A 22,679-nucleotide genomic window follows, 5' to 3' on the forward strand; every position below is an offset into this window, starting at 1 on the left:
TGAGCTGGTGGTAGCTGGTTGAGAATAGTGCTAACAGACATTGCCCTGACCCTCACTCAGCTCATTCTTGATAGGGGTCCTAATGGGCCTGCATACGTGTATGTATGCATGCGTGCGTGCGAATGTTTGCGTGTGCACATATGTGAGTGTGTGTGTGTGTGTGTGTCTGTGTCTGTGTCTGTGTGTCTGTCTTTGTCTGACTATGCATCTGTGTGTGTGTGTGCGTGCGTGCGTGCGTGCGTGCGTGTGTGTGTGTGTGTGTGTATCTCTTCCAGGCGTCTGGACTCCAACACACTGAACTGTGACTGTGAGCTGCTGTGGCTGGCCGACCTCCTGAAGCAGTACGCCGAGTCGGGCAACGCCCAGGCAGCGGCCACCTGTGACTACCCCAGCAGGCTGCAAGGACGCTCTGTAGCCACGCTCACCGCCGAGGAGCTACACTGTGGTAGGCACTCACACACACACATGCACACACACGCATACACACACACACGCACACATACACACGCACGCACGCATGCACGCACACACACAGACAGACAGACACACACACACACACCTCACCTGCAGCCCTCCCAGCTTCTTGGCCAGACTGACAGGTCTGATGTGGTAACGTGCTCTGGATACATGCACGACATGCACACAAATGTTGCCTTGGTTGTAAACAGGACAGTGAGGTATCCACATGTTTTACGAACTGCAAATACACTAAACATGCTGTCACATACACACACACACACACACACACACACACACACACACACACACACACACACACACACACACACACACACACACACACACACACACACACACACACACACACACACACACACACACACACACACACACACACACATTCACACACACACACACAGTACACAATCATGTAATGTCCACTGTTCCTACAAGCGAAGCAGATGCGCACACAAACATAAAACAGCCTTCTCAGGTCTGTCAGCAGAGAGCCCAAGCTTGGCCTGTAGGTCTTTCATGTAACGTAATACACATTACAGGCTCCAGCGCTGGATGTTTTAGAGAGCTGGCAAAGCTCAAAGTCATTTGTTGTTCCTTTTTAGGGGTCTTCATGGTGACTTTTGTCTTTGTTTTGGTTGTCCAATCCTGTTTCAGCTCAGCTGGCGGGCTAACGGGCAGTATCGCTGAAAAAACAACAACATGTGCAACATGCAACATGATCTGATCAATACCCGATCTAGCGCAAGCATGTGATGTTGTTTGTTTTGTGCAGGGCTGGTGGTGAGCCAGTCAAGCATGTGAGGACTGATCTTGAACCTGTTTAGCAAATGTAGCGTTAAAACGGGCAAATCCATACTCTCTCGGCTCTTTCAAATCCATACTCTTCTGGCTCTTTCAAATCCGTACTCTCTTGGCTGTTTCACGTCAATGTGTCTGAAAACTATGCTGTTTACATACATATCCTGTACATACATACCTACATACAGTACATACAGGGCTCTAATTTAACACCAGCCGACCGGCCAAATGCTGATGAAGTTTTAGTTTGGCTGGTAGAAAAGACCAACTTACTAGCCTCTTTGACCCATAAGTGAGCGTGCCTTGGGCTAGTAAGACTACTTGCCATTTTGGCTGGTGACAAAAGCCCTGCATACATACATACATACATACATACATACATACATGCATACATACATACATACATATATATATATATATATACATATATACAATACACAAAAACAGGCATGCACGCGCACACACACACACACACACACACACACACACACACACACACACACACACACACACACACACACACACACACACACACACACACACACACACACACACACACACACACACACACACACACAAAGTACAGCTTTTGTAAGACACAGTGGTCATTGGCAGTGCTATGAAAATTGGATGTCACAACATGTTTATCCCCCTGACTTGTAATAAATCTAATTGGAGATGGGACAGATAGTGGAGACAGCCAGGCACTTACGGGAATTATTATTTCATTGTTTGAAATCACTTTATTGCAAACATTATTGAGAAAAGATCCAAAAATGTTCCGCAACACTGATTACTCATCTTTTGTGTTGCTCTAGGGGGTGCACTGTGATTTCCTCAAAATGTGAAAACAAAAGGCTCATAGTGAGTTCAGAGACGAGGCATAGCCGAGGCTGCTTCAGGTCTGAGTTTTAGAATTGTTATTTTTAAACACACGTTAATTATGGTGTTTGGTGAAGCAATTGGCATTCAAAGCTTATTATGTTCATTAGTGTGCATTGTACTGTATACTGTAGGACTACATAGTTGTGTATAGTTAAGCTTATGTATTTTAAATATGTCATGAATCTTGTGAGTCCAAGTGTAATGGAAAGGAATGGAAAGTGTAATATTACTGTGTGACGCAAATGTATTCACACATGCCCATAAGCCATGCTGGAAAACGCAGCAAGTTAATAGTCTTAGAGTGGTTCAAAACATATATTACAGGAAGACAGTTTTTTGTCACCATCGGAGAATACGTCTCCAACAAGTATGATGTGCCTTTTGGAGTTGCTCAGGGTAGTTGCTTGGGCCCTCTCCTCTTCTCTCTCTATATGTTGCCCCTGGGCTCCATCATCAGAGAGCACAATGTTGATTTTCATAGCTATGCCGATGACACTCAACTATATATCTCTGTCGAGCCTAGCCAAACCACTGCCATTCATGCCTTGACTAAATGCATGTCTGCCATTACAGATTGGATGAACAGTAACTTCCTAAAATTAAATGAAGATAAAACTGAAGTGTTGCTCATTGGGCCTAAGAAAAAACGTGCAAAACTCCACTCAAGCCTAGGTGACCTAAGCATACACATTAAAGATAAGGTTACTAGCCTAGGTGTGGTCATAGACTCGGATTTGAGCTTTGAGCCTCACATCAACAAGATAACAAAATCTGCTTTTTTCCATCTTAGAAATGTCAACAAAGTGCGCGGCTTGGCCCCCCGACAAGACGCTGAGAAACTTATTCATGCCTTTGTCACCAGTAGGATAGACTACTGCAATGCTCTTTTCTCTGGTCTCCCAAAAAAATTAATTGACAAATTGCAACTCATTCAAAATTCTGCGGCAAGAATCCTAACAAGAACCAGAATGAGAGAGCACATCTCTCCTGTCTTGGCAGACCTGCACTGGTTACCTGTCTCATACAGAATCGACTTTAAGATTCTGCTCACAGTATTTAAAGCATTAAATGGACTTGCCCCTAGCTATATCTCAGACATGCTCTCTTTTTATGCCCCTGCTCGAGCTCTCAGGTCCACTGATGCCAAGCTGCTAAGGACCCCCACCCCCCCCGCAGAAGAAGATCGGCGACGCCGCGTTTGCCTGCTATGCGCCCAAGAGATGGAACACCCTCCCCATCGAGATCCGATCAACCACCTCCGTCGACTCCTTTAAGAAGCAGCTGAAGACCCACCTCTTCATCCTTGCCAACTCCTAGCTGCCAAGACGTCATAGTGTCCCAGCCGCCGCAGCGCCCTTACTACTCGCAATCCAGCCCTGGCAGGGGGCTCCCCTAGGTGGCCGCTGGTCTCTGCCTGAGGTTTCTTCCTGACTACAGGGGGTCTTTTTTTCTCAGACCTCACTGAGCTTTTTTTTCCCCCTCACAAACTATGAATCAAGCGAAAGGGAGTTTTTCCTCACCCCTGATGCCACCAGGGGCCGCACCTGAGCGCCCAATCTCTGTGTGACTATCTATGACTTATGATAGGCCCAGCCACTATGGACCTTACACATCTAAGAATCCTGGTCCTAACCTACGTTGACCTTATGACTCTACATTCTCTGTCTATCTCTTCTTCCTCTGCCTTCCTGCTTTTTCTGCCTCTCCTCTATACCTCTCCTTTTAAATCTATCTCTCCTCTCCTTTTAATTCTATCTCTAACAATGTTTTTTCCCATTTGTTAAGCACTTTGAGTTACATGCCTTGTATGACACAGTGCTATACAAATACAATTATTATTATTATTATTATTATTAATGACAATACAGCTTTTAGGTCACATATGGGACTTATGAGGCCTAATTTCAAGTCCAGCTGAAGGCTTTACCAGGCGGCCTTCTCACAGTAGTCAGGAAGTGTGGAGGCAGATGTTTGGAGTAGGGATTTCATTTGAAGGTAGTAGGTCTGGCGAGGTAAGGTCTGGTAAGGTACAGAAATGGATCAGAAAGTATGATGACCAATATTGATTGTAATCAGGAAAGAGGTTCAGCTCCACACAAAAGTGTCTTGACTGAACAGTCTAGCAGTGCACATTCAAAGAACCGTGTGGAAACTCACACACTGTAATGGACTCATCCTGAAGAAACCGTTAGCAAAACAAGTAAGAATTTATATTTATATAGTAGTCACATGTTAGATTGTTGTCAATTAGCCATTGCGGTAAGGGCTCTAAATGAACTATTGCGCTAAGGGCTCTAAATTAACTTTTTTCATCACCAGCCAAATGGCTAATAGATGTTTATCTCACTAGCCAAATACACACTCACTAATGGGTCAAAGTGGCTAGTTAAGTGTCCTTTTCTACCAGCCAAACTGACTTCTCACCAGCATTAGGCCGGTTGGCTGGTGTTCATTTAGAGCTCTGATTGCGGGTCATGATGAATTGACAAACCCCAGAAGGCATCTTACTCATGTAGGAATTCAAGGTCATCTGATGTGAGTTCAGCTGATGTCTTTCCCCAGCTGGGCCTCCTAAAACGACCAGCTGCGTCGAGGCAGTGTTGTGTGAGTCGAGGCCGTCGTATTATGCGGAGGCAGTTGTTTTGAGGCAATCAGGCAGCCTAGGCCTGCTGTGACAGCCACAAAGTGCCAGCTGTGCAGTAGAGGCACTTTTGAGTGTGTTGAAGCATGGAAGCTGCGTTGTGCAATGTGCAGTTGTCTTGAGGCAGGCAGTCGCATGAAGGCACAGCCAGGCCAGGTCTGCTGAGAGGTGAACTCTGTCACAGCGCACACATGCACAGGCCATCTGCTGATCCCAGTCTCTGTGTGTGTGCGCGTGTGTGTGTGTGTGTGTGTGTGTGTGTGTGTGTGTATGTGTGTGTGTGTGTGTGTGTGTGTGTGTGTGTGTGTGTGTGTATGCGTGTGCAATATGTGTGTGTGTGTGTGTGTGTGTGTGTGTGTGTGTGTGTGTGTGTGTGTGTGTGTGTGTGTGTGTGTGTGTGTGTGTGTGTGTGAGTGTGAGTGTGTGTTCACATGCGTGTGTGTGTGTATTCACATGTGTGTGTTTGTGTGTGTGTGTGTGAGTGTGTGTGTGTGTGTGTGTGTGTGTGTGTGTGTGTGTGTGTGTGTGTGTGTGTGTGTGTGTGTGTGTGTGTGTGTGTGTGTGTGTGTGTGTGTGTGTGTGTGTGTGTGTGTGTGTGTGTGTGTGTGGTATGGTATGGGTGTGTAATGGCCCTGGGGGTGGTGTGAGACCCCCTTGAGACTCCCCTGCTGGGCTGCCATGTCAGGGCAGGGCAACACAAGCCAGATGCACCAGCACCACCAGAAACCAGAAAGCTGTGGGCCCTATGTGTGACTTTAGCACATGCTACGATAAAGCCCACTGCTCATGAATGAGGGCCTGGTTTTGTTTGACTTTTCTCCTCTCCTTCCCTCCTTCCCACACACCATCTCTCCCTCCCTCTGCCCACCTCTCTGTTTCCCCCTCTCTCTCTTTCTCTTTCTTTCTCTCTCTCTCTCTCTCTCTCTCTCTCTCTCTCTCTCTCTCTCTCTCTCTCTCTCTCTCTCTCTCTCTCTCTCTCTCTCTCTCTCTCTCTCTCTCTCTCTCCCTCCTTCCTTCTTTCTTTCTTTTTCATTCCCTCTCTCACACCTCACATAAAGAGCCATTAGAGGCAGCTCAATCTTTCATGTTGCATTCAAGTAATCCTTTGTAATCTTCTGAGTCATTCAGCACACAAATATATATGTGCTTCAGCATGTAGGATCCACGCACGCACACACATGCACACAGACACACACACACACACACACACACACACACACACACACACACACACACACACACACACACACACACACACACACACACAGGTGATTGTACGCGTGGATGCATGTGCACAAAAACACAGACATACACACTCTCACACACACACACACACACACACACACACACACACACACACGCACACGCACACAGACACACAGACACATACACACACACACACACACACACACATATACGCGCACACGCACACACACACACATATACACACACACACATACACACACACACACACACAAACCCACAGCCTTAATGCTGCCTTTGTTAAGAGGGGAGAAAAGCCTGCATCTGCTCCCCAACAGCAGTCAGCAGTGATAAAACTTTAGCACACACACACATACACACTCGTCGTGCACACACACAAATACACACACACACACAGCTCAGCTCAGCTCCCTTCTCACTTCCTTCATCTTGACTTGCCTGTACATGCGGATCTACCCCCAACACCCCCCTCAAACAACCCCCACGCCAACAACCCCCACCCCACCACCATTACTCCTCTGGCACAATGAAAGCACGTCATGTCTCTTCTCTTCTCTTCTCTTCTCGTCTCTTCTCTTCTCTTCTCTTCTCTTCTCTTCTCTTCTCTTCTCTTCTCTTCTCTTCTCTTCTCTTCTCTTCTCTTCTCTTCTCTTCTCTTCTCTTCTCTTCTCCTTTTCTCCTCTCCTCTCCTCTCCTCTCTTCTCTTCTCTTCTCTTCTCTTCTCTTCTCTTCTCTTCTCTTCTCTTCTCTTCTCTTCTCTTCTCTTCTCTTCTCTTCGCTTCTCTTCTCTTCTCTTCTCTTCTCTTCTCTTCTCTTCTCCTCTCTTCTCCTCTCCTCTCCTCTCCTCCTCTCTTCTCTTCTCTTCTCTTCTCTTCTCTTCTCTTCTCTTCTCTTCTCTTCTCTTCTCTTCTCTTCTCTTCTCTTCTCTTCTCCTCTCCACTCCTCTCCTCCTCTTCTCTTCTCTTCTCTTCTCTTCTCTTCTCTTCTCTTCTCTTCTCTTCTTTTCCCTCCTCTTTGCACCTCATCTCCCCACCCCCCATCCCCGCACATACACACCACCATCACCACCCCCTGAATGCCACCCATATGACCATGCATTTCTAATGGCTCGCTCTCTCACTCACTGGTCTGCTCTGCATCTTACCTAAGCAGCAGGTCAGCCATTCTATTACATTAGGGCCCCTCACCCCATGTATACTATGTAATGACACACTCTACCACACACATGCAACCACGCGTGCACACACACTCGCATGCATGCATGCATGCGTGCGTGCATGCGCGCGCACGCACACACACACACACACACACACACACACACACACACACACACACACACACACACACACACACACACACACACACACACACACACACACACACACACACACACACACACTGCACAAACCTCAGTTTGACTGGTGTGGATACCGCATGAAACGGCTCACACCAACACGACAAGCATCCGCCACTGCCAGCTCAACTCAGTGCCACACACAAATCCCCCTGTCCAGCTGTAGGCACCACATGTAAAGATGGGCAGACTTCCTGTTTGTGAAACATTCTCAATCAGTGGAGCTATTGGCACAGTACAGAACTTGAACTTGACTTGGTTTGGGTATGACTTGGACTTGACATGGTCAAATGTGTCTGAACTTACGACTTGACTCAGACTTGAGACTTACTGTACTTACTGTACTGTACTGTACTGTACTTGTGTACATTGTGACATAGCACTCCACAGCACACAAGGGAACAACGCACATGGAACACAACGAAATTGCATTTATGTCTCATCCTTTCAAGGGGGCAGCCCCAAATTGCGCCCAAAAGGGAGCAATGCGGCGGGACTGTACCATACTCAGGGTACCTCAGTCATAGAGGAGGATGTATGTCAAATGTATGACAAATTTCCCTCAGAACGAATAAAAACAATCTTGAATCTTGAATCACAGGGAATCTTAAGCCACAGATTTGATGTGGTCGTTACTACTTTGGTAATAACAAGCATAGAGGTTCAGCATGAAAGGGTTAACACAGCTTACAGTTTTTCTCGATTGCCTACACACAATTTTCAGAATCGGTCTTCGAATTCTCAAAACTCTACACACAAATCTCCAAACCTCACACACAACGGGCCAAACTCTTCACTACCTCTGAAAAATGCACGTCTTGTCTCAAAACAATGTACTCTCTTCTAAAAACCTCATTTTGTCGTCAAATGACACACACAGACAGTCACTACAATACACATTTGCAGACCCATTAAAACACTGTTGGGCACAGGGTAAAACTAATTTCTCCCAGTAACTTGGGCTTTTTTTGTTCTGGATTGCATGGATACTGTGACATACAGTTTTTGCCTACTGATTGCACACAATTTGCAAAAATTCGCTCATAGAGTCAAAACTCTACACACAAGCCAATTACTCTCAACACTTGCAGATAAACCCTTCACATACATGTCGACATGAAACTCTGCTATCAAAACCTTAACATTGCCATAAAAACTTAACAATCTTTTGTCAAAACCTCACTTTCATGTCAAAAGACACACACCAGCACCAAATGAGAAAACAAATTAGATCAATGTGAAAACAGCTGTCTACTTTACACAAAACACAGCAGTCTTTCTTTTTGTGACAGTCTATTCAGACTCACAGAATGTACATAATTCACAAGACCCCATAATTCAATGCTGTACATTACATAACTGCACCTTACAGCACAGGACATTACGTAAACAAAGCAAAATATATCTTACACGTAAACAGTACATCACTCTCAACACAACAGTGTGTAGGCTAGGTGAGCTTATGGACCATTTGTTTGTGAATTGGGTATATATTTACACATTTTCAAACATCTACTGTTACAGTAAATATGAAATAAATATGTGATTGAAGTCAACATGCTGTAATGAAAAACATAGTCAATATACTTTGTTTGGGTATGGATATGAGGTATTCTTACTGTAACAAAGTACAATACATTTCCAGACACAATATGCGGCTGACATCTACATGACGTCATCAAAATTATATCATGTTCAGTCAGTTTGCTCAAGTGCTTGCTTGGTTGTGTTCTGAAAATTACATTATTATGTGTATTTCTACAAACTATCATGTTCATACCTAACATGTGATGATGAAGATAAAAGGCTACTCCTGGCATCAGGGTAGTTTTACAGAACGTGAGTCAGTCAATGCCATACTCCATATTCTACTCTTTAGTACCGTTGTGCTATTTGTTGTTTTGTTTGAGTGTAGGAAGGTGTGAATTTAGCAAAGAAGCAATCAAAGTAAAACAAATAAATGCAAAATAAAATAAGTCCAATGTAATATAAAGAATGCAACTTTGTTACTGGTAGAATAGTGGTTAATTTTGAAAGCATGTGTTTTATTGTCGGTGCCTAAATCTTGTCATACTTCCAGTGTGTTTTGTTTTTTTAGCAGATGTGTTTTCCCAATGATATGATGAGTGTTCATTTTTTAATGGAGTGTCTTATGAAGGAAAAAGTGTGCAGTGACCATGAGCAAGTGTGTAGCATAAAGCAAAATGTGTGTTGCTGAATTGCTACAACAGTGTTAAGCAGAACTTTTGTTTAAGGTACGGCACACTGTGTTTAAGTTATGTTACCAACAACTTAACAATATGCTATTTTGGTCTAAGCATCAGCCTATAGTGTTCAAGCAGTAGGCAAATACTGTTAGTTGGAAAAACCTCCTTCCCACAACACACACACAGAAACAGAAAGATTTTTATGTCTTTTTCACAAAAACAACACAAAGATAAACCCCACTGCCTATTTGGCAGTACAAAAAACCCATTACATTACTGTATAGCCTATTGCTATGGAAAAAAAACGCTATACTCAACTTGAAACACAGTAGAAACTTATTTTCTTCAGTGCTCTACTTACTAAAGAGGGTATTTTTCTGTAGTAAAATACTGAAATATTGTTTTTAGACTCGGAGTACACAGACGTGTATATATTTTACATATTTCTAAAAATATTTAAAAATTGCACTAATGAATTGTAAAATATTGGGTAACCACATGAAAGTTATGTCTTGTATAACATATTTTTGAGTTCATATTTTTGAGTTCAAAAACTAAACAAATGGGTTTTCTCCTTGCATCCACTCATTTTTCATCAATATGACATGCAATGTGTGTCCTTATGGGGTGATGATTTCAGATTGTAAACCGGTATGAAGAGAGTTTGCCCATGTGATGAGGAAGTGAACATACTATTACAGTTGATTGTAGTGTTGTGAATGACAGTGTGTTCCATGAGAAACCCAGTGTTTTTCTTTATGAAAATTGAGTGTAATCATGAGAATTGTGTGTAATGGTGTGAAAAGAGTGTGTTTTAAAACTGGAATTTGAGTGTTAAGTAGGAATTGTGTTTAGTGTTCAGTGACATTGGTTAGGGGAGTTGGGAAATGGGTGAGATGTTCCGAGAACTGTGTGTGAAGTACCAGAACTTGTGTGGAGGCAATCGAGAAAAACTGTAATGTCACTTGTGGTTGCCTTGGTGAGGTGTGGGTTACTTACTGGACAGAGAATTTTTTTTCAGTCATGTGGTCCAAAACGCTCTCTTGTCCCGGGTGCGTTTCTCGAAACCATAGTTGCTAACTGCATTAGCTACTTTGTTGTTTGCGATGCAAATTCCCATTGGCAACTACCCAAGTTGCTAACTGGCTAACAACTATGCTTTTGAGAAACACATTCCTGATTAATTACCTTCTTGTGGCTGTTGTGACTGTTGTTGTTGTTGGCATGGCAGTTTTTTTCCCCAAGCCACTCCAGCTAAGGGCGGTGGCCCGTAAATCTAATCTGGAGTGACACAAAGGCCACCTTTATTGTGACCGGCCGAGACCTGAGGCTGCCTCTCTGCCTTGGACTCATCTAACTTTACTTCCTTTGTGGGGATTCAAACTTAATTTCAGGAAGGGTGGTGATGCATTTATAGGCAAAAGTTCATGACACAGTCATACTTATGGCGTTGGCAAAGAGAGAAGGGAAGGAAAAAAGCATGAAGTACAATGTCATGTCACTTGCTTATGCTTGTACAGTATTATAGTAACCTCCATCAGATATACGTGATGTTGCTTTGTCTGTTCTGTGCGCGTGTGTGCATGTGTGCGTGTGTGTATGTCGTGGATATGTGCTTTGTCTACCTCCTCATCCATGTGTGAAAGGAAGAGAGAAAAACAATCGCTCAAATGTTCAAGCGAGTGTTCCACCATGCCTGTTATTAAAAAAGCAAAACCTGTTGACCACACTGAGAGAAGCGGTGTGTGTGTGTGTGTGTGTGTGTGTGTGTGTGTGTGTGTGTGTGTGTGTGTGTGTGTGTGTGTGTGTGTGTGTGTGTGTGTGTGTGTGTGTGTGTGTGTGTGTGTGTGTGTGTGTGTGCGGGTGTGTATGTGTTCGTACGTGCGCGTGCGCGCGCGTGTGTGTGTGTGTGTGTGTATGTGCGGCCGTGTGTGTGTGCACATGTGCATGTGCAAGGGTACACATGGGGTTGGAGAGATTTATGTGCATCCCTTTGGTCATCTGTTGGCTTAACCAACACGGCCTCGCCTCGCCAGAGACGGTGTGAAAACAAGTGGCTTGGGACAGAGACGCCTCCGCTCTGCTGCTCACTGACTTACTTGTCTCTTGCTGCACAGTAATACCTCTTTTCCACTGCCGGTTTTCTGGTAGGCCTACAGCTCCACACAGCGCGACTCGGCCGCCACTTTTTGCTTTTTGAATAGGCACGACACAGCTCAATCGTAAAGCAAAAAGTGGCGTCTGAGTCGCGCTGTGTCGAGCTGTAGGCCTACCAGAAAGCCGGCATTGGAAAAGAGGCATAAGAGACCCAGACTTGGACCAAGTGGATTTGGTGGAGTAAATTCAACTCTTTTTTTGTATTGACTCAACATGGCGAAATGTACTGTGTGGGCCAGTAGTGTCAATATCACGCAGAAAACACATCAGTTAAAATGGAATTGGTCACAAAAAAAGCCAACAAAAATGTACCCACATCAGTTTAAATGAAACGGGTCTTGAAAAAAGCCAACAAAAATGTACCCACTGCTGCAAAAGAACATTGTGGCCCATTTAGCGGTTAAGAACTTTTGTGTTTATGTAAACGGTCTCTTTTGCCTACAAGTTAATAGCCATTGTGCTATTTGCACTGATAATGATAGCCATTTGGAGCCCCTTGCACAGGGTTTGTGGTGGATATCTGGAAATGTACTGAGCTACTTTACAGTGCAGTGGAGGCTGTGTGGTGCGGTGCAGTACAGAGCTCGTAAGGACCCGAGGGCTCTGGAGACAGGCATAGGAAGAGAGAGAGAGAGAGAGAGCAAGAGAGAGAGAGAGAGAGAGAGAGAGAGAGAGAGAGAGCAAGGGGTGTGGTGGCTGTCACCGTGCCTGTGGCCGCTGTGTGGTTGGTGTGGTGCCGAGACATTATGACTCGCTCTGTCAACACGCCAAACCATTCCCTCAAGAGAGAGAGGCAGGAGAGGAGAAGGGAGAGAGAGGCAGGAGAGGAGAAGGGAGAGAGAGCAAGGAGGCAGGAGAGGAGAAGGGAGAGAGAGGCAGAGGGAGACACACACACAGAGTGTGTGTGTGTGTGTGTGTGTGTGTGTGTGTGTGTGTGTGTGTGTGTGTGTGTGTGTGTGTGTGTGTGTGTGTGTGTGTGTGTGTGAGGGGGAGGGGGAGGGGGAGTAAAGCAAACAGAAAGACATGAAAAGAAAGAAAGGGGTACGTGTGAGAGATAAAACACAGAGAGATATGGAAAAAGAGGGGGATCTGAGGGAGGGATGAGAGAAAGGGAGGGAGCAAGGGAAGCAGAGAGGGTAAGTGATTCCTTGCTGGCATTTTCAGGCAGTAAGCTAGTACCCTGAACTAGCCTAGCTAACCTTCTATGGGGTGCGTGCTTTCGGCCACAGCCAGCACTTGACATTACATTACATTACATTACATTACATTGCACTTAGCTGACGCTTTCATTTTTTCAAAGCGACTTACAGTTATTATTTGTGAGGGTATTGATTACAGTCCCTGGAGCAATGTGGGGTTACACGTAGGTGCCTTGCTCAAGGGCACTTCAGCCATGGATGGAGATGTAGGGAGAGGTCAGGCGGGGATTCGAACCTGCAACCCCTTGATTGAAAGACCAACTCTCTAACCGCTAGGCCACAGCTGCCCCGACATCAGGCCAGTACTTGTCCTGTCTGCTAAATGCTGATCTGCATCTGTCATTTATCTATTCTCTCTCTCCATTCCTTCTCTCTCTCTCTCTCTCTCTCTCTCTCTCTCTCTCTCTCTCTCCCTCTCTTTCTCTCTCCCTCTCTCCCAGAGGTCCCCCGGATCACCTCGGAGCCCCGCGATGTGGACGTGACCTCAGGGAACACGGTGTACTTCACCTGCCGGGCGGAGGGCAATCCCAAGCCCCAGATCATCTGGCTGAGAAACAAGTGAGCCTCCTGCTCCTGTCACCTACCCACCCTCAGCTCTCCTCTCCTCCAAACTCCGTAATTAACCCTTAAATGAGCACAGCTGTGTTCACATTATGTGATTGGAATTGTTCCAATGGAACATCAGCACAAATGTTGTGTTCTCCCTATAATGATGTCACAAACACTGAGGGATCTTTAACACTGAGGTCTATGAGAGCTGTAGAATGTTCGTGTAAAACTCTAGAAGTAGGACGACTGAGGAAAAACATTCTCACAGACTCCTCAATTAATCTCCCGCTGTTGACCCGCACCCCAGGGGCTTCTTCTTGGCCAAGAGGGGCCACGGGGCCAAGGGGGGGTGGGGGGCCTCACAAATTAAAAGCTGCTGTCAGCTAAATGACTGCCCCTGTCATTGAGGGCCCGCGTGTCAGGGGCCCCCGAGAAGGCATGACCTCTCTCTCTGTTGGTGTTGGAGGCTCGCCTCCCTCATTTGGCAGCAATGTTCTCAGCGCACCCAGCCCATTCTTTTTAATATCTCATTGCATTGCTCGTTGCAAGTCATCATCATCGCAAAATGTTGCCTCACTGAAACATTGCTTCACAAACCAATTGTATTATCGATACTTTGCATATTTGTTTTGACAGACAGAGTAATTAGTCACTGGTCGGAATGATTACACAAAGGCGCAAACAAGATGATTTGTGTACCACATTTAATATGTCTTGCTAATTAAAGTTGCTTTGTGTAAACACTCCAGGAAAGGCGGCCATCACAACCAGTGTTTTGTAAACACGTGGAAGTGGCAAGCGGTCCACTTGGAGGTGTTTATGTTTTTCTGCTCGGTGCTGGAGAGCTGTGTAATGTCGGTGTGTAGGCTACTCTGCCTGCAGAAATCCCTCCTCGCAGTTGTGTTGCATGCTAAATAAACACTCAGAGTACGCAGTATGGCAGCTGCTTGGATGTACAGTACAGGTTAAGGCAATTCCAAGTAGTGTTCTTTTTTTCTGTCACACTATATACTGTAGGTTGGAGGTGCCACTGTCTCTTATAGAGAACTATTGATAGAAACATCATTTTGACAGGAAGTTAGTGGGAGAGAGAGACAGAGAGAGAGAGACGGGGAAGGATCTGGAAATAATCCAGGCCGGATTCGAACCTTTGCCCCCATGGGCAGGTTGCCCATTTATTAGTGCATTACCGCAGTGCATCACAGCACCCCCGCAGTTCATTTAGTTCAGGTCAAGCAACATAATGTATACACTACTGACCTCCACATCCCCTGTCTTGTTGACCTGCTCAGCAATGCACTGAACATGCGCGACGATGCCCGCCTCAACCTCCTGGAGGACGGCACGCTGATGATCCAGGACACGCGGGAGACGGACCAGGGCGTCTACCAGTGCATGGCCAAAAACGTGGCCGGAGAGGTCAAGACGTCTGAAGTCACGCTGCGCTACTACGGCACGCCCTGTGAGTTGTTTAATTCATATATTTATTTCATTCTATATTATTTTATTATTATTATGTAATTCATTCCTTTATTTATCTCAATTAATTTGCTTATTTACTATTTAGATGTGGTGTTTTTGTTAACATTCAAAAGATTTTGCAAAGATTTCTTCTGTACCACCATATAAACATTTTTGCATGACATACATGATTGTTTTATTATGTTTTATTGTGCCTTTGCTTTTTTTTTCGGCCAGTTTATTAGAACAATATCAGAATATATATGCATGGGGTATTCAAATGTTGAGAACTAGCAGCAGCTCCGGAACAGTTAAACAAACTGTTTTAAGTGGGAGAAAGCTGTGCATACTAAGCATTTTACTGGTGTATATGTGGAGGTGAGGACTTTTCACCTTTAATTGGATAGGACAGATGAGAGTAACGGGAAATGAGTGTGTGTTTGTGGGGGGGGGTGTTTGCAAATGACCTTGCCTCGACCTCGACCTCAAAGTCAAACCCAATCCCTTACCCAGGTCCTTCAATTTAGATTTTGTCCGTCTTCCCCAACTGCACAACGTAAGAAGCGACCCTCAATCTTTGCTAGCACTGCCTAAAAGCCTTCTCCTGAGACAGTGGAGGGACTAGCCTAAGTTCGTGGGCGAACACCCACAGTGCACATAAAGAAGAGCAACCATCCATCAGTCCCTGTTGGAGATAGTGGAGGCATCTTGTCAGTAGAGCGGCATGACGCCCACGTCCGATCTGCTCGTGATGGATGACGTGCAGACCCGGGCCCTGTTTAGATACTGCGGCCATGAGAGATGTTTGGCGTTTCCTGTTCTCTCTGATTGTAAGCTGAGACCACTAAATGAGATTGTGGGAGAGTAGAGTAGACATGATGCTGAAACTCTATAATCCTTCCTCCAGCAAAACGTTTCCAAAGTTCACGGCAGTGCACACTGTTTGCGTCGTGTAGCTAAATTTATGAAGTCAAGTCAAGTCAAGTTGGTTTTATTGTCAATTTCTTTACATGCACTGGTCATACAAAGAATTTGAAATTACGTTTCTTGCTTTCCCATGCAGACATAGACTAACCTAGGTAAGGACATAGACAGTATAGACATAGACAGTACTCATACATGGACATAAGACAGTATGGACATAGACAGTGCTCATACAGACATTTAAAGTGAATATGAAAGTAAAAATGAATCCCTTTGCATTGAACTCAATAGGGTTATGTAAATGTATAGTATATATTTGATTTTATGTAGTCTTCTAATTTGCCAGGAGTACTGTGCACCACAACAGTGGTCTAATTCCATTTTGAGGATGTTTTTACTTGTCAGTAGTGTTTTACTCACTGAACACACACAAATGCCAACACACACACATGCAACACACACTCTTTCAAACGAATATCCAACACATGTTCTTCCAAAACGTAAGTATGGACAAATAGTATTATATCTGACATATAGTAGTTTCATGAACTTAGAAAAGGTGAAAGGCACCTTTTTATTCACTTCACTGTCATTCATCTTCATTTTTTCCATAAAAAAGGTTTGCACACCTAGAGCCTACAGGTTTCTTTTTATACATTTTCATGAGTATACATGTATTTTCTAATTTGGCAAGTAGGTGACAATTTGACCCTTTAGACCTTCCTCGGATCTATAACCCAAAAAGTTTAGAGTAGTGAACCATCTGTCTCAACCTGTCCGCTCCCAACCTGCAGGTCAACTGTAGACAGGAATTAGCTGGAGGAGACTACACATTGACAAAGGCAAAAACCAAAACGTTAATCCCTTTTCTGCTACTAAAAACATCCAACCTAACTAACGCTAGTTAGCGTCCATAGCATCTATCCACTCGTTAATGGTCTCTGGCATTGCAGAGACCAGAGACTTCATGATGACATTCTGAGGTTGAGATACCCACCACAAACTACGTATTGTACTCTTGTTTCTACTATATACACTGTACCTACTGCACCAATGCATCTACACACACATGACAATGTCCTCCGTTACTGTCCCCTTTCTCCCAGCGCGGCCGAGCTTCGTGATCCAGCCGGTGAACACGGAGGTGCTGGTGGGGGAGAGCGTGACGCTGGAGTGCAGCGCCACCGGACAGCCGCAGCCTCGTGTCTCCTGGACGCGTGGCGACCGCACCGCCCTGCCCACCGACGAGCGTGTGAACATCACGCCCTCCGGCGGCCTCTTCATCCAGAACGTCAACCAGGCCGACAGCGGCCAGTACACCTGCTTCGCCAGCAACGAGGTCGACACCATCCACGCCACGGCCTTCATCATCGTGCAAGGTGAGTTGCGGAGCTCTTGTCGAGACACTTACTTTTCCCTTCTCCACTGCTTTTGTTCTTTTTACGTGCGTCACTTCTCTGAAAATCCTGATTGGTTCGGCTGCATGGTGGGTCGGGAGCAGGGCGAATCCGAAGGTCCTCCAGATTTAGTCTGAGTCTTGCCAGACCCTCGTGTATTTCGGCTCAGCTTTGTGAGCTCACCCGAGGGTCTAGCAAGAGTCATGTTTTACCATGTTTTACTGGAGTATGTTTGGAAGAGATAAACAAAGTTGTGGTTCAGCTGGAGTTGGTTGGAGAATGCATGTAGTGTGATTGCAAACACAGCAACTGAACCGTGCCCTTACAGCAACCTAGCGAGTCCTTGCACAGTTTAATATCGTACTGTTTGAGTGCAGGCCAGTTACCACAGACAAGTGCCCTCCAGGTTTGGTACTAGCAAAACACAACTAGTGTAAAGGCACCTTAAGCCTGTTAAGATTAATGTGTGTTTTAAGTGTTTCCAAATGGACCCTGCCATGGCCTAACGGTTGGGCACTCGTCCACTATGCGGCCGACCAGGGTTCGATTCCCGGCCCGGGTCTTTTGCCGGTCCTTCCCTATCTCTCTTGCCCCATTCGCTTCCTGTCACCATCTTCACTGTACTGTCATAAATAAGGTCAAAAAGACAAAAAATATCTCTAAGTGTTTCCAAATGAGTATCTCTTCCTAAAATATCCAAAATGTGTTACAAACAAAGTGGATGCAAACCTGTTACTAATGATTTGGCCATTTCAATTGCCAAAATAGCTGCAGTAGTACTAAATTGTTTCCTGTCTGGAGTCCTACGGTACCTGTGTGGAAACTCCACTTTGCATTAGCCATGTTGAGATTGGCACACCTCTTGGTTTTCATGCCACCCTGTGTACACAGTGGGTGGGTGCAGGGCGGCTGACAGTTTTGACCGGGGCCGGGTCAACATCATCTGAAAGCTCCCCCTACAATATAATACAATGTAATGAGGACCCGATTGTGGGCCCCCTCTCTCCCTGGGCTCGGGATGTTTTCCCGTTTTCCGCCCCAGTCAGATGGGTGGCATTGCCTCACCTGGAGCCTGCATGGTCCATTTAACCTACTGAAACAGTCTCAGGACACGGATTGCTGTAACATAAAACATGGAGCCGGCAGTTAAACACAAAGGCCCAAAGATGTTTAGGCATTTCCGTCTTCTCAGAAAGTTTGTTGCTCTCTTCTTTCAACTCCTGTCCTCTCTTCTTTCTCTCTCTCTCTCTCTCTCTCTCTCTCTCTCTCTCTCTCTCTCTCTCTCTCTCTCTCTCTCTCTCTCTCTCTCTCTCTCTCTCTCTCTCTCCTCAGCCATTCCTCAGTTCACAGTGACACCACAGGACCAGACTGTACTGGAGGGCCACACGGTGGACTTCCCCTGTGAGGCCAGTGGGTACCCACAGCCTGTCATAGCCTGGACACGCGGAGGTGAGGAGTGGACACAAGCTGTTTTACAACGTTGCTGTGGTGGAGAAATGCTGTTGAATCATCTGGAGGACAATGAAGTTTTACTCTTGTAAAAAGTTAATTGATTTGTTATGTATGATGGAATACTGCAACAATTGTTCAGTTTTGCAAGGGGTATTTCAACACAGCGCAGAAAACGTTTGTAAAAAGGTGTTTACAATGGTATGATCGAAAATCTGAGAGGAAGACAGTTCTCTGGTAAATAACATGTGGATAACGTAATGAAGGACAGAAGATGTCATGGTCTGCACAGACATCTTATTAAAACATCAACATCGACAAAACAAAAATCAAAGGAACATGTTTTCTCTTCTTTTGACAGGAAGCCCTCTGCCCACTGACAGGCGGCACGTGGTGTTGTCCACGGGCACCCTGCGCATCGCCCACGTGGCACCTCATGACCAGGGACAGTACGAGTGCCAGGCCATCAGCCCTGTTGGCACGGCAACCTCCGCTGTACAGCTCAACATCCAGCAGAGAGGTAACCTCTTCCTCTTCATCTTCATCTTCATCTTCCTCTTCATCTTCCACTTCCTCTTCCACTTCCACTTCCTCTGCCCAACACTTCCTGTGTCTAGAGTGCCCTCAATGCCATTAAATACGTAATCACTGGAATACATATCCCGAGGTACAACGTACATAGTATAACATGCATGTATAAACAGCATAAACACCACGACTAACTACCATAGTAGCTGAAGCATATACTTCACCTTTGGATCAACTCTACATAGTGTGTGTCTACATCTCTCATTGGGTGTGAATTGTCATATCCATGTGTGAATATTTGTCCCCCAAAGATTGCTTCTAATGTGGTGTTTTTTAAGTTGTATACTGTATGACAGTTTGTGTTTGTGACATGTCTTAAAGTGAAAAGATGTAATTATTTCATTTCCTGCTTGGCCTCGTAAATATAGCCTTTTTTTATCTGTTCAAATGTAGTAATATCGCGTGGGGCCGACTGCCTGGGGCAAAAGAGGAAATGCGGGTAGGGGGGATGTAAGCCTGAGTGTGAGGGAGTGGTTCAACCAATCCCCCTATAGCTAATTTGTCATTTACACACTCTGGGAAGCTGTCAATTACCACAGCCAAAGCCCCTTAGAGGCCCCCATGACATGACAGACACACATGAAAACGCTAGCCCTGTGAAAGAAAAGAAAGAAAGAGAAAAAAAATTATAGGCTTGCAGAACGACCCAGGAAAAACATGGAAGTCTGTAATTCCAAGATGACAAGATGTTTTCCATGTTGTAATGGCTGTTAGCGCTAACACTAAAGTGCAGGGCTTATAATGGACACCTTCACGAGTGGAAGATGCCGCATGGCCTAGGCAGGAAATGATGGATGTTTAAAGTCTAGCTGCAAGGGTGTTACACAGGAAGACATAAAATATCACAGAAAAAAAGAATATGGAGTTGTGTAATTGAATCCTTAATATTTACTCACTCACTAAGATGAATGACACACCGTTGTTTTATTTGAGTCTTTAAAAGTCGTAAACTGTGTTGCTCTTGGTGTAGTAACAAACACGACAGACAGTCGAATCTTACACTGAAGTGAAAAGAGTTCAAATGTATGCTTTGTTGGATCCCCAGGAAGGACTACTGCTCAACAGCGGACAATACAGTCCACGGCAGGGGATCTGTTCTGCTTAGACAAAGCCATTGATGACCGTTTATATTTTAAGCATCTGTCCAAACAACGCTGCCTTGACATTGCACAGTATTGTTAAGTCTAAAGACATAACATAACGCAGGGCTTTAAAAAAAGGTTGTTTGCTGTGTTTGTGTCATGCTTTCAGACATTGTCATGTTTTGTTAAAAAAAAATAGACGTCTGTTTGTGTTTGTGTTTGTGTCATGCTTCAGACATTGTCATGTTTTGTTAAAAAAAAAAAATGTCTGTTAACGATTTCTGCCCCCTTCCACCAGCACTTGCGTAATCATTAACACGTGTTTTTAAATCATCAGTAACGCCTGTTTTCACAAATACTCCAAGGGATGTGACGGTGGAGTCTGGCACCGATGTCCAGATTCCCTGCGCTGCTCAGGGAGAGCCTTCACCCGTCATCACCTGGAATAAGGTTAGCGCAGACGGCCGGCCAAGGCCGTCACACAGCCCCCTTGGAGTCACTTACATTCATGCTAGTCTCACAAACTACATCATCTAAAAATTGTGAAGGCACGCTATTCTGCCGTTCCTGTTACATTAGCTAGTACTTACAAACTATGTAATAACATGTAACATAACGTAATACCACTGTATCCACTGTAACGTTTGAGTTAAGCTAGGTATGTACAGTGTAATTACATGTTATTACATGTTGATACATGTACAGTAGTCACTGATGGCCTGGCCAGCCAAGGCCATCACACAACCCTCTGAGATTTTCACTGTCAGTTTAGAGCGCACGTGTTCTTTTTTTATAACAATGTAACATTCAGTTTTTTTACACTTACAACATTCTCTAAAGTTACATGAAATATTCCATATCATGGATCATTACACAACAAAAATATCAAGCATCAAAGTACAAGAGAGTCCTTGTGCACAAGCCCTCAGCAATGCAGGTGCAGGTGTGAGGCAGGAGAAGGTGAATCAATGAACAAAATTCAAGAGACACCGCACACTGCTTACTTTTCTTTACTTTAGGCCTATTTCCCGTTGAACTCATCTATTTTTTCTCTAAGAATCTGGCCATTAGACGTGTAGTTTGAGTTCAGTTTTTTGGTTATTCAGTGGAGCACATAACTCTTCAGAGAATTTACCTTACATTACAATGTTTCAGACATTCTTTAGCAACAACTTGGTATCAAGTTCTTGACAGGACGGATAGTGTTATTGGTGTCAGGGCATTATTCTTTAGTGTGTCCATCAGGGCTCTAAATTAGCACCAGCCAACCGGCCAAATGCTGGTGAAATGTCAGTGTGGCTGGTAGAAAACCTTTGACCCATTATGAGTGTGTGTTTTGCTAGTGAGATTAATATCTACTAGCCATTTTGGCTGGGAATGAAATATGTTAATTTAGAGCCTTGGTGTCCATCCATTCCACTTTCACCATCACTGTGTCAGTACTCAGTATACCCTTAAAAGTTAAGCAACGACAGTCTTAATGAGACGGTGGAAGGCCAGGGGAGGATTTTGATGAGGGAGACAGCAAAAGGGAGTGATTGTTCCCCCCATCATACCAGTCGTACCGTTGCTGGAAGCTTCTGTTTTAGAAACAAGATGATGACTCTGCAAGACTTTTTCCTTATCTTTGTTTTTGTTTGCATGCTGTGATCAAAATGAACCAGGCATGCTGCCAAATCTCAGGGCTTTGCACAGATTGACTTGTGGCCACGGGCATTGCAACGATGTGGAAACAGAAGCTAGAGCTTAGGTCTGGGATTGGATCTTGTTTACCTGTCTTTTAAAACAGAAGTCCAATGTGAAGCCATGCATAGCCCTGCTGTTCAAGGTCAATGAGTGCTCTTGCTGGTAGGAACGAGCAAGAAAGCGACATAGATGAAAGAGGTAGATCATTGATTTGATTGATGGAAATTGTACCAAAAGTTTGTCCATATGCTCAATTCAGATAGCTGTTATGTATGCAGGCACATCTTTTGCAGATACTTGTAGTACCTGCAGATACAGGTATTAACCACTTAGCGCAGCACTATGGATCTCTGTAATGTCATAGCAATGTAGTTATGATGTAATTCAGCATTTTCAGCAAGTGAATAGGGTCGCCGGCGACCCCCAGCTGCAGTAAGAGGCTACAAGCTCACCATGTTTACAGGGTTAATATCAGATCGGAAGCTTTCACGCACACACAGGCGTCATTATCCATTTTCTCAGCCTTGTTTTCCAACCCACAGCACTCAATGGCCTCAAACAAACTGGGCTATGAATCGATTCACACACTTGTGTGAAAACA

At 44.8% G+C, this 22,679-nt stretch overlaps 1 protein-coding gene across 1 annotated transcript in view; it reads left to right on the top strand.

Moving 5' to 3' along the window:
- The window catches only part of LOC134435502 (peroxidasin), a 99,202-nt gene that overhangs the window by 41,652 nt on the left and 34,871 nt on the right, over positions 1-22,679 (top strand). The window contains exons 7-13 of the mRNA XM_063184523.1: positions 276-445; positions 13,383-13,500; positions 14,784-14,953; positions 16,983-17,255; positions 18,606-18,722; positions 19,084-19,242; positions 20,730-20,842. Of these exons, the coding sequence (XP_063040593.1) occupies positions 276-445; positions 13,383-13,500; positions 14,784-14,953; positions 16,983-17,255; positions 18,606-18,722; positions 19,084-19,242; positions 20,730-20,842 (1,120 nt within the window). The remainder of the gene's footprint in view (positions 1-275; positions 446-13,382; positions 13,501-14,783; positions 14,954-16,982; positions 17,256-18,605; positions 18,723-19,083; positions 19,243-20,729; positions 20,843-22,679) is intronic.

Source organism: Engraulis encrasicolus, chromosome 19 (assembly GCF_034702125.1).
Source record: "Engraulis encrasicolus isolate BLACKSEA-1 chromosome 19, IST_EnEncr_1.0, whole genome shotgun sequence".
Classification (NCBI taxonomy): Eukaryota; Metazoa; Chordata; class Actinopteri; order Clupeiformes; family Engraulidae; genus Engraulis; species Engraulis encrasicolus.